Source organism: Prinia subflava, chromosome 24 (genome assembly GCF_021018805.1).
Source record: "Prinia subflava isolate CZ2003 ecotype Zambia chromosome 24, Cam_Psub_1.2, whole genome shotgun sequence".
NCBI lineage: Eukaryota > Metazoa > Chordata > Aves > Passeriformes > Cisticolidae > Prinia > Prinia subflava.
In genome coordinates, this window is record NC_086270.1 from 205573 (window position 1) to 218132 (window position 12560).

Below are 12560 nucleotides of genomic sequence, written 5' to 3' on the forward strand. Positions count from 1 at the left end.
TTATTGGTGAGTGTGCCGTCATTCACAGTGGCGGGGTGGGGCGCGCCGGGGAAGCGTTAACGTCACGGGGACGCGATGACGCAACCGCTCGGCCCCGCGTGACGCGACACGAGGGGGAGGTCGCGCGAGATCGCGCGTGGAGAAGAGGGAGGAGACTGGGAAAAGGGGCGGGAGGGACACGGCGTGAGGGCCGGACAGGGGCGGGGGCAGCGGACAGGGCCGGACAGGGCCGGACAGGGCCGGACAGGGCCGGACAGGGCCGGACAGGGCCGGACAGGGGCGGGGGCAGCGGACAGGGCCGGACAGGGCCGGACAGGGGCGGGGGCAGCGGACAGGGCCGGACAGGGCCGGACAGGGGCGGGGGCAGCGGACAGGGGCGGAGAGGGGTGGCCAGGGCCGGACAGGGTTGGACGGGGTCGGGGGAACGGACAGGGGCGGACAGGTCCGGACAGGGCCTGGGGAACGGACAGGGTTGGACGGGGCCGGGGGAACGGACAGGCCTGGGCTGAAGTGGGCCAAGGCTGGGAGAAGAGGCTGAGCTGAGCTGGAGTCGAGTGGGGCTGAGCTGAGCCAGGACAGTGCTAGGAGAAGAGGCTGAGCTGAGCTGAGCTGGGCCAAGCTGGGGTTGGAAGGGGCTGAGCTGGGTCGAGGAAAGAGCTGAGGTGAGGATGAAAGGGGTGGTTGCAGGGTTAGAGCAGGACAAGGTGAAAGGGAGATCCATGGGCTGGCCTATGATAGAGGAGGGGTGCTCGATTAGCGCTGGGGAGATGAGCTGCTGCAGGGAGGGAAGGTCTCTGTGGAGGTGGGTGAAGGAGGGTCAGGACGGGAGGAAGGAAGGAAGAGAGCAGAGGAATGGGAGGAGGAGAAGTTGTCTCCATCTTGAGAATGGAGGTGAAAAGGAGGAGAGCCACCTGCTCTAGGGAGGGCTGGAGACACCAGCAGGGCAGGGGCAGTGGCCATATTGTGGCTGGAGGCTTGAGAGAAAGACAATGGGAGGAAGAGAGGATGAGGCAGGAGGTTGTGTCTGCAGGGAAAGGAAAACCTTAATGTGAACGTGCTTCCCCTTTGCTCTGACTCCAGCAGCTGCAGCTGCTCATCCACAAGTCCCAGGCACAGCCATGGCTGATTTCACGGGTGGATCAGCCTCTAATGGGGAGCAGGGTCAGAGCAAACTGCAGCTCCCTGTGCTTACACCGCAGCTTGGGAGCAGCTCCAGGTGGGAATACGGAAAAGATTTGGTCCCGTTTCATTTTGGGAATGAGGTTGGACTCAATCTACTGCAGCTAGGACAGATCATAGGCTGCACATATGCAATAATTGTTCTTTTCATCAAGTAGTTGTCATTTTGTACAGCATGACACAGAACAGGTGCTTTGAGAAATGGGGGAAATTAAGGCATTTTGGTGTTAAAAGTTCGTTCTGAATCCAAGATGGAATGAGCAAACGTCAGTAACTACTCACAGTTGTGTGATCTGCTCCATTTGCTAGACATTCCTGTGCTCCTATACCCTTCCCTCTTTCTCAGACCTTAAGGGATACCTTGAAATCTTTGGAAAACTATCCTTACCTTTTTTTCCTACAACCGATGACAGAGTATTCCCAGTTCTGGCTGGTGCAAGTGGTGAAGCTGAAATCTGAGCTGCTCAGGCTTTCCCAAGAAGGACTGGGGGAGTGTCTTGGGTTTTTAGCTTGGCTGCGTGGGTGTGCATAATGAACCGGAATTCTGCCGTGCTTGGCTACCTCGGGGACTCGTTTTAATCACCGGGCAAATGTGCTGTGTGTAGGAGAAATACTTAATTTCATGACATTAGTTGCATTGTGCTGGATGCTGGGCTGTGATTGGGAAATGTCCTTCAGTGGGAAGCAGGGGGCAGAGCTTGGCAGAGCCGGCGGATGGCTGGGAACAAACTCCTCCTCGCTGTTCAGGGCTGCCGTCCTCCAGGGGAGGGTTTTGCGGGATGAGGAGGTGGAGGACTGGGGATGCTCAGATTTTGGGGTTTGACAGCGCACCTGGAGAAGGACAACACCGCCTGCACTCTGTTACAGTAAATAATGGAATCCTGAAATAGTTCTGAGTTGGAAGGGACTTTAAAGACCACCCAGTTCCACCCCCTGCCATGGGTAGGGACACCTTCCACTATCTCAGGTTGCTCCAAGCCCTGTCCAACCTGGCCTTGGACACTTACAGGGATTAGGCTGTTCTGGACACCCTGTGCCGGGGTCTCACCACCATCACAGGGAAGAATTTTCTCCTAACATAAAATCTAACCCTACCCTGGTTTAGTTTGAATCAATTCCCCCTTATCCTATCAATTAAACCCTAAAAGTCAGGGTGTGGGGGCTATGCAGTGGCAAATATCTGGGGCTGAAGGAAAAGGAATAGTTCAGTTTGAGAACATGAACAACAAACCTGCCGGAGCAGTCATGGGTGCCAAGGGAGAAGCATTTGGCTGAGGAAGAGTTTGTAAAGCTGCTACTGAAGGAAGTGTGAGAAGAAACGCTTGGAAAGCCGCTGCCTCGGTGATTTTCCAGCAGAGCCGCACTGGCAGCAAAGCAGTTTCAAGCTGCTTCAGAGTTTAGAAGGCTGTTCAGATTTATCAGATGCACCCTTTCACTGTGGAATGGTTTGAGTTGGAAGGAATCATAAAGCTTATCTCGCTCTAATGCCCTGCCATGGGCGGGGACATCTATTTGTGCCTCAAAAACCTTTGGTTACTGTGCAAGACAGCAAAAGCCTCCCCTGGATCATGGTCTTTGCCATCCTAAAATCTCAGGGTTTTATGTAAAGCACATCCTTCCCCTTCATGGACTGCCTGGCTCTGTTCTGGAGAGACTGAGACCCCCCCAGGAGCCCCTTCTCCCCAGTACAAGAGTGCTACTGTGAGCTCTCCATCGGTCCCTGTGGGTTGCCTGGAGCACTTGGGAGCCATGAGGTTGCCAAAGCAAGTTTGATTCAGCTGCTGTTCCTTGACACCGTCTGTGGTTCTCTGTAAATCACTAACAGATAATAATTTCATATTCTGGCTCTGCGTATCCCCTGCCTGCTGAATAATTACCTTGTTTTGTGCAAGCCATGAGAGGTTTTCACAGATAATTCATCCAGCAGGGAAAGGCAGCCAGATTTTGGGCTGGAGCACATTTTCTGGCCACCTGGCATTGCTGCACAGAGGTCTGTGCCGGAGCGCTGCTGCCTCCGGAGGGAAATGCCGTATCCAGGACAGCCGAGGGCAGGGCTAGAAACCAAACCCAGATGAAATCCCAGCCGCCTTTCCTTGGAGAATAATTTAGCTTGGCAAACTCAGCCCACCCTGAGTTTCTGGATGTGTGGACAGATTGATCCCACAGATCTGGATGCTCTCACCCACAGAGGAGCTGTTTCACTGGAAACAGAATTCCTCCCAGGAGCTATTTGTAGTGGTGACCTCTGTCTTGCCTCATTCCCCGTGTCCTGCCTAGCCTTGGGTGGGTGGGTTGCGGCCCAACATGGAGCTATGATCACCCCAAGGTTGCCATCCTCATCACAGGGTTGAGTTGATGCAGGGCAGGAGGAGAAAGGATCATCCCTGTGCCAGCTTATCTCAGTGGCTCTCAAACCCAGGGTAATTGCTGTGCTGAGGGGCTTCAGTCACAGAGTCTCAGAACCACTGAGGCTGGAAAAGACCTCTCAGATCATCAAGTCCACCCTTGGACTGATCCCCACCTTGTCACACAGACCAGTACCATGTCCAGTCATTCCTTGGAATCCTCTCGGGGTAGGAATTCCACCACCTCCCTGGACAGCCCCTTCCAGTGAAGAATGAGATATCACAACCCTTTCCTATTGCCTCCACAACTCTGATGGAGTGCACAGAGTCCTCACCTTTAACATGGGTCATGAGAAGTATCAGCATCTTCATCTCATCATAAACCAGGATATGGCTGAGGTGGAAGCCACACTTACAGTCACTCACCTGGGTGGTGATGACTGACAACCATTTGGTGAGCACCTTCATGGATCAATTCCTAAAGAAGCATCAGGAGAGCATCAGGCAGGACTAACAGCCTGTTTGGAGGCTCAGGAAAGCCTGGGAGGTGGCCAAGCAGGCTCTCACCTCCAGCATGAACCACCATTGGCTTGGACAGACTCGAAAGGGCTCAGTGTGCAGGCAAATGTCACCTATGCCCAGGTTAAGTGCCTGAGAACTAACCTGGTTATCAGATGCCAAAAAGGTGCATCTGAACAAAGAGGAGGCCCTGAAGGAGTGGAGACCATGACAAACACCTAATAGAAGATGGGGGCAGGACTGGAAGCTGACCACAGAGGGCTATCACCAGTCCTGACCTCAGGAGTCTTCCCAAACCACCCCTCAGACTAAGGAGATGGGGTTCTCAAGGTGGGATATGGAAGGTGGGTCCCAAATCCTCTCACAGCTTCCACTCTGAACAGTGCTCACTCCATTAAACACCAGCCTCAGCTAATATTTCACCACCAAGGATCAAATTTGGGAAGTTCCCTGTAAGGTGCCTCTTCCAAAGGAAACCTTAAATGCAGAGCTTCAGGCCAACTTTGCTTCCAATAAACAGCAGGGTTCAGAGTGGCTGTGCTTTTCTGTGCTCTGCAAAACTTGGAGCCACTCTGAGGTCTGGGTGTCCAGGGAAGTCTGGAGGTCACAGCTCAGCTGGGCTTGGAGCCAGAACCTACATCTGGCTCTGCAAACAGCAAACCTCCCTTCAGGTATGTCCTTTCTTATTTTTTCCTTTTTCAAATATAATAGATAGTTTTTTTAAGTTCCCAGCCATCCAAACTACCTACACTCAGGACTGCGATATCCCTAATGCCATGAATGCAGAATTTCAGTAAATGCTTCCTGGGGATACAAAACCTCCAGCTCTCAAAGCCACCTCTGTGTTCAGCAGCAAAGTCAGGACATCACTTATTCAAAGGGAGCCTGAAAGTCATGGTTCCCTGAAAGTCAAAGCATGTTTTATTGACTGCAGTCAAGAGACTCAAAGATCTGGAGACCTGGACTCCCACGGAATAAACCACATTATTCCTGTAAAGTGATCGTTCCTCTCCCAGACATGAATTCCAGCCAGCCTCCCTGCTGGGAATGATTAAAGACCCTTCAACAATCAGCAAATTATCAAATAAGCAGGTGAACAAGTGAAAAGAGAACAAGGGAATATGATGACCTGCCACCACTGATGAGAGCAGTTATGTCACCTGGAGGGTGTTCCCTAGGCACTGTCAGTGGTTTGCTGTACAAAATTGGGGTGTAGCCGTGGGGGATGTCACTCCTCAACTATCAAAACCCCATTTTGGGGGAAGGTAGAGCCTGTGCAGATGCAGCTACAAGTCAGGCATGACATTTCCCTTCTTCTAGGTTTCCTTTCACAGCTGCCTGCTACTGACTGGGCTCTTGAATTGGGAAGCAGAGCCCAGCAGTGCCAGCAGCTCTCACTGGGAGCTCTGGGCTGCCCACTGTAGCGTCCAGCCCACCTCCATCCCCAGGGTGGACATCACCAGAATGGCACCAGAAGCCCCACAATGAACCTTCAGAACTGTGCTGACCTGTGGCCTAGACACCCCAACAACAGCGCCAGACCCTCCACTCATGGTGAGGCTTCTCCATGGCTGTGAGGTTTTGGGATCTGGAGCAAGGAAAGATAGAAGGAGCATGACAGCTCTGGGGTATGACCAGTTCAGGGGCACGCCAAGACCCCCTGTGCATGCCAAGACCCCCCCACACACCCCATGCCATACTCAGAGCATGTCTGCTGCCCCTCCACAGCTCCAGGTATGGGGACAGGGACAGAGCAGCTCTTCCCAGGGCAAGGACCCTCAGCAGCTCAGGACCACCACAGTGCCCAGGCTAAGGGGCAATGATGGCATCACCCCATGACAGGGGCACAGCATCCGAGCACCCGAGCTCGGCGAGGGCAGGTGCTCACCCAGCAACCCAGCAGGCCTTGCAGCCCCTCCATCCTGCAGACACTACTGCCTTGCACCCACAGGTGCCGAAATACCACCCACAGGTGGGCAGGGAGCTGCGGGCAGCCAGTGGGCAGAGCCCCTCCCTTCTTTGGGCTGGGATGAAACTTGACCAGGGTGTAAAAGGGGAGCAGCCCCAGAGAATGAAGGTGCCTGGCTGGAGGCATTGGCAAACAACCCAGTGACAAAGACCCCACCCACAGCCACAACAGGCACTCGGGCAGTGGGGCACAGGGTGGAGGCCTTCCCCCTCCCCAACACCCCATGCCAGGAATTTCTCTTCTCAGCAGAAATCCCTGGGGTTGTTTGTGCTCCACCTCAGAGCTGGAAGAGCCACTCCCCTCGCCTCGGGTGTCTGGGACTGGCTATGAGAGCCAGCTGGCTCTACCAGGCAGAATTGTCCCGTCCCCAGGCGGCCCCTAGGGTCCCACAGGACCCAGAAAACCAGGCTGGGGACAGCGATCTGTACAGAATGTGTCCTTGGGGCACAGGGGGCACCGCTGTGTGGGCAGCAATCAAATCCCTCCTGTAGAAGCCATCCAGTATTTTTTCAGTGTCTTTATTGGTAAGCCCAGTGCTGTATCCCTGTGTCCAGCACTGAATGGGCCTGTCCCATTGTGTCCCTGGCTTCCTGATGGTTCCACTGAAGGGCCTGATCCAGGGCTGAGTGCTGAGAATGTCACCCAGGGCTCTCCCTGCAGAGCCAGGGTGGCTCAGGCCAGGATGGGGTAGGTGGCCTCAGTGGCCACACCACAGTTGTTGTCCTTCATGGACATAAGGATGTAGCCATCATTGCCCCAATATGTGGACCAGGAGTTCTTGATGAGCCAGTAGGTCTCTCCCTGCAGGACTCCGTAGCCCACAGCCAGCACCGCATGGTCCAGCGATCCCGGTGTGTTGTCTGCAGGGAATGACATGGGAGAGGGCTCACTTGAAGAGGACCCCTGTCTGGAGACTATCTCTGTCTGGTGAGCATCCTTGTCCAGAGAGTATCCCTCTCCAGAGACCATCCCTGCCTGGAGAAGATCCCTGTCCAGAGGACATCCCAGTCCAGACAGCATCCTTGCTCCCAGGGCTACCCCCAGTGCTGCAGAGGACTTCAGAGTTCATCCCCTCCACCCCTCCCTTGATCAAAAAGATGGAACCTAGGTGCTCTGGCATCTCCTTGGGCAGCCAGGACCTCTCGTGCCCCGTGTGCTGTTAGTCTCACCACACTTGGGCTCGTAGTAGATGCCGTTGGAGTAGAAGGAGAAGGTCTTCTGCGAGGCGTCGATGCTGACGGCCACGGGGCCGTGCTTGTAGATGGCAGTTTTGACCGCTGTGATGTTGCCAGAGGTGATGTTGACGTAGCCCGTGATCTTGGCCAGCATCTCAGACTGGTTGTAGTGGCACAAGCCATTCTACACCCCAGGAGACACACACTGTTATCAGGATCCCCAGGATCCCTCGCTGGGACCCTGCCCCCCTGTCTGACTCTGCAGATGCAGGGAGTGATCTGGAATTTGGGCTATGAGAGCATCCTGGCTCTGACCCCATTGTCCTCCCAAACCCAGGGTGGTGGGGATGTTTTCCCAGTTGCTCAAGGACACAATATGGGGAGCTGGCTCTGCATCCAAAGCTCTGGAGGGCTGTTGCTTGCACTTTGCTGCCACATTCCCATCCCCAGGCAGCTTTGCTGGTACCCCAGGGTATGGAGTGACTCATGGCACCATGCACAGGTGCTTGGTGGAGCCTTGTCGCTGTTTTGCAACAAGAGAAAGTGAGAGATATGGGGACAAAACAGCCTGGATGCCTGGGGCTTGGCTTTGACAGTACTGTGAACTACAGAAGCCTGATGCCTTGGGGACAAGGCTCTCCAGAGCCTGTTAGTGCCTCTGACACATCCAGGTGGGTCCCACCATGGCTTTAATGCCCCAAGATGTTGGGAAGGCCATCAGGGACAAGGGGCTACCCTCACCTGCCCCTTGTAGGAGCCATAGGACTCGGTGCTGGCAATGCCCCCGTGCTTTTTGATCCACTCGTAGGCTCTCCACTCCTCGCCCCCATCACAGGCATAGTTCCCAAAACCCCAGGAGCAGTCAATGAGGACTTGTTGGGACAGGGGTGTCAGCACGCCGGTCTGCGGGGGGATACAGTGCTGGGATGGGGACAGGCACCCTCGTGGTGCCCCATCCGCCCTGTGGGGCACAGCCCTGCTCCCACCTTGAGGAAGAGGGCACCTTCCATGGCTCCTGTTGTAGCAAAACTCCAGCACGACCCACAGACAGCCTGATCCTTCACGGGGGTGACAGCACCTGGGGACAACAGAGCAGGGGATGAGAAACTGGGTTGACACCCAGAGATGTAGGCAGGTGGAAGAGAAACTGAGGCAGCAACTGAGGTCCAGAGGCAGCACAGCCAGATCTTGGTGCTAACCGAGAAGGGGAAGAATGCACCAGCAAACCTGGAACCCCTCCCCTTGGCTAGGGGCAAGCTGATGGGGACAGGGGTGAAGCCAGATGTCACTTCAGGTGTCACGTCTGTCCCCGGGGCACTGGAGTGAATTCAGGGCCAAGTGCTGACCCAGCTGCCTTTAATCATAGAAACATAGAATGGTTTCCATTGGAAGGTACCTCAAATACCATCTCGTTCCCCCCTGCCACTGCCAGGGACACCTTCCACTACAGCAGTTGCTCCAAGCCCTGTCCAACCTAGCCTTGGACAGCCACAGGGTCTACGTACAGCCTGTTCCAGTGTCTCACCAAGCTCACAGATGTGCACCCTAAGGGGCAGCACAGCCCCACAGGCTCCCCAGGGTAGTGATGGGGAGCAGGGGAGCTCTGTGAGACTCAGCGCAGGCCGGGGTGAGGGGCGCTCACTCCCGAAGGACCCCGATGTCCTCCTGACCCTGTACATACCATACATGCGCCAGTCAAGGCTCTCAGGCAGGATGATGCCGGTGTAGAGCTCAGTGGGGAAGGGCAGCCCATTGTTGGGGGTCCCACTGCGACGGCGGCCCCGCAGGGCTGCCAGTTCCTGCGGCGTGCGGTCGGCCAAGTGGTTCAGGGACAGCGTGTAGGAGAGTGCAGCCCGGTTCCGTGAGTGCACAAACCTGCCACCATGGTGGGGACAGCACCAGCTGGCACTGCCACCCCCTCCTTCATGTGAGCAACACCTCCAGAGGGTCGTCATCCCCCCACCTGCCTGTACCTCATGTTGTGCACAAAGGTGCTCTGCCTGTGCTCCAGCTCCCACACGGAGCTGTAGCGCCGCCCCATCTGCCGGCGGTAGTCATGGAATACCCGGTGTGCCCAGGGCCGGTGCTGTCCCACCAGGTCCTCCATGGGGTTTGCCAGCACCCGTTGCTCCGCCCCATTGCCCGGCAGCATCCCACACTTGGTCTCTGGGGACCAAAGAGAGGACACTGTCAGCCTGAGCCCCACAGACAGGATGGGGGGGGCTGTCCTTGGCTCACCATTGACCGGGAGGTCGAAGATGGAGGGGGGGTAGCTGTTGTCGAAGTCAGTGTAGGCGATTTCATACTTGTCGTAGTGGGACCCCAGCAGGCTGTTGTACCCCTGCATCTCATAGTGCACGGGGGCCACCCCACAGCTGGAGTTGGTCACCCACAGGGTGTAGACATTCTTCTTCTGCGCCCAGCGAGTGATGTTCTGCCACACGGCACAGTACCGGCCCTCGTAGTACTCCTCCCGCAGGAACTGGGGGGGACACGGCCTCAGGGAGGAGACCCCAACCTCTCCCAGGCAATCTGCTGCCCATCCAGCCCCTTCCCACAGCCCAGTGCACACACCAGGCTCTCCAGCTGGATCCAGTGGCTCCTTGGCCATTAGCACACAGGCATGTGTGGCATGGAAATTGGGGCAAGGACTTGGAGTGCAACACAGGGCAGACCCCTCTGTCTTGCCTCAGCCGTGCCCTGGGGACTCTCCACCATGCACAACACTCCGTGCACCCATAGCAGGAGGTCTGGCTGCACCATTTGTCCAAAAACCTGAAAAGGTTTCAGGTTTTTCCTGCATGTTTCCAAGCTCTTGCCATGCAGGCATGTGTCCAGCTCTGACAACCTGCTGTCCCCACTGCTCACGTGCTGTGCCCAGCCCTGACGCAGCCTAGGGCCAGCAGGAGCTGAGTTGCCATGCAGAGACTTGCCCAAACCATACTGAAATGCCAGCATTTGTGTGGGATGTGACACGTCCCAACACGGCTGCTGGAGTTGGGAAAGAAGCCAGGAGTCCGGCCCCAATCCGGGTGGGGAAGTGACCCTCCCTGCACCCTGGGGTGTGGGGACATGTCCTGGCTGGTCCCAGCACCCTGCAGCTCTCGGACAGAGAGGAGCATCTCCCAGCCCCCTCCACAGCCTGGAGATGCTTTGGGAGGCAGGTCAGATCTAGGCTCTGAGGTTTCCCACCTTAAAGCCCCTCATGCTGGGGAAGACACTCTGAGCCATGACAACATCCTCCTTGGAGCCAGGCAGCTGGAAGCACTTCCTGGTGTTCACCTCCTTCTCGGTCGTCTCTGGAGTGATCTTGTACCTCATCCCATAGGGCTTCACTGCTGCCAGCTGGTAGGTTATCACCTGCCCTGTGCCAGGGAAAGGGAAACTGAGGCACAGGAGTCCTGCTGGTGCAGGGCAGGCGCAGCTGGAGCAGCTGGGTGCCCACCTCTTACCTCCATAATACTGGATCCGGCTCTTGTTCCCTGTCAGGTTGTACCAGGCTTCAAAGGGCTCCTCAATCTCAGCGTAGGGCAGCTTAATGACCCCTGCGAGCCCCCGGCACAGGACACAGGTCAGCCCCAAAGCCTCAGCACCCCAACATCCCTCCCTGAGCCCACTCTAGAGTCGGCAGACCCGCAGCTGACCAAGACAGTGCCCTCATGGGTGATGGGTCAGGCAGAGGCACTCAGCTGTGGGAACCTGCCCCAGTTTGGCACTGGGACAGCCTGGTCCTACCCGGTGCCGAGCCACAGGCGGGGGCTGCAGGGTCCCATTACCTCGGACATGGTAGATGGAGCCAAACTGAGGGGGTGGGCGGGAGAGCTCATAGTCCTGTCCTGAAAGGCAGAGAGGAGCAGGGTGAGTGGGCTGTGTGTGGCCCCCTAAGCTGAGATGGGGATGGGGGGCTGCCAGGCCAGTCCTCCCCTTCTCTGCACCCTGGGACTTCCCTGCTTGGCCAAAAGATCTCCCTGAGCTCATTCAAAGGCACATCCAAGGGACACTGAGGCTCTGACACCCTCCAAAGATCAGCACCATGCCAGAACCTACCGTGACACTGGAGCAAGCCCTACACTGTTGCACCCCCAGGGAACCCCAGTTCCTGGGTGACAGTTGGGCTGAGGCCCCAGAGTTGCCCCCAGCACTAGTGGCTCTGGCCTTGAATGTTTCCAAGCTGAGATTCAGCCAAGCTGTCTCCAACACACAGGGCATGGGTGAGAGGTGCCAGGGACCTTACTGGTTCTGGCTGGCATCTTCCAGTGACCTCCCCAGCCTCCCTCCAGGCTCCCAGCTTGTGCAACCCGACGCCAACACAAGTGCTGGGAACGAGCCCTTCCCTCCCTCAGCATCTTCATTCTTGCCACGAGCGACCAGCAGCACCTGCCCGGACCCAGACAGAACCTGCCCAGCCCAGGACAGCCGGGAGCAGACTTGCCCCCCAACCCCTGGGGAGGAGGGGACAAGACCCCCTCTGCACCCTGGGCTGTGCCAAGGGTACCCATCACACGCCATCTCTGGGAACCCACAGACAGTGTCAGGTTTGGGAGAACAGCAACGAGTGCAGCCACCTCCCAACCCTGCTCAGCTTTATGGATGCCTGGAAAGGGGGTCCCATGAGAACAGGGTCACCCTGCCACCCCTGCCCCCTCACACTTAGCTGCCCTGCCTGGTTGGGTTAAACCCCTTGGGTTAAAGCCCCAATTTAGTCTTATTTTCATGCCCCCAGCCCCACCAAGCCCTCATGGCACATACCCTCCTGGCCTCTTTGCTAACCACCCCAGCTGTGTCTTGGAGGAGCTGCAAATTTTGGAGCCCAACAAGCAATAAAACCACTTCCCCAGACTCAAAGCTCCCTTGCAGTGCAGGGGGAGAAGACCTGGTGGGGTGCTCCCCATCTCCCTCCCATTCCCAGGGTGTCCCCAGAGGTGATAGTGCCAGGGTGGGGGTCACACTCACCTTGGACGGCGATGCAGAGCACAGAGGCCACGAGCCAGCAGAGAGCTCCCATCCTGGCTGTCCCAGCTCACCCGGCACCGGCTTCTCAACTTTAAGCTGGAGCCAGCAGCAGCGAAACCCGGCGGAGCCGACGCAGAAGTCGGGGCCCTCCCCGGAGGAGGGAAGGAACCAGCATCATGTGGTGCCTGGCGGGGGGACGGGCACCCCGAGGTGCTCGGCAGGGAGAGCGTGTCTCAGCAGGGCCCCCGTGGAGGGTGATGGAGCAATGCCGCGTGCTGTGGGAGATGAGAGGTGCAGGATGAGCCCCAAAATGCCTCAAGCAGCATTCGGGTGGGTGCACTTGATGGATCTGTGGGACACCCCCCAAGCTGGGGTCCACCAGGCTTCCTTCCCTCTTAGGATGGGTCAGGAGGTGACAAG

At 56.9% G+C, this 12560-nt stretch overlaps 1 protein-coding gene across 1 annotated transcript; it reads right to left on the reverse strand.

Moving 5' to 3' along the window:
• Positions 1 to 6530: 6530 nt before the first annotated feature.
• On the reverse strand, positions 6531 to 12275 carry LOC134561686 (digestive cysteine proteinase 1-like). The gene is made up of 11 exons (XM_063418910.1): positions 12141 to 12275; positions 10964 to 11023; positions 10640 to 10732; positions 10380 to 10552; positions 9426 to 9669; positions 9161 to 9353; positions 8869 to 9062; positions 8174 to 8265; positions 7929 to 8090; positions 7182 to 7371; positions 6531 to 6872 (listed from the first exon to the last, which is right to left on the reverse strand). Exons 1-11 carry the CDS (start codon positions 12190 to 12192, stop codon positions 6685 to 6687), a joined length of 1641 nt encoding a protein of 546 aa, XP_063274980.1. The 5' UTR covers positions 12193 to 12275; the 3' UTR covers positions 6531 to 6684.
• Positions 12276 to 12560: the final 285 nt, after the last annotated feature.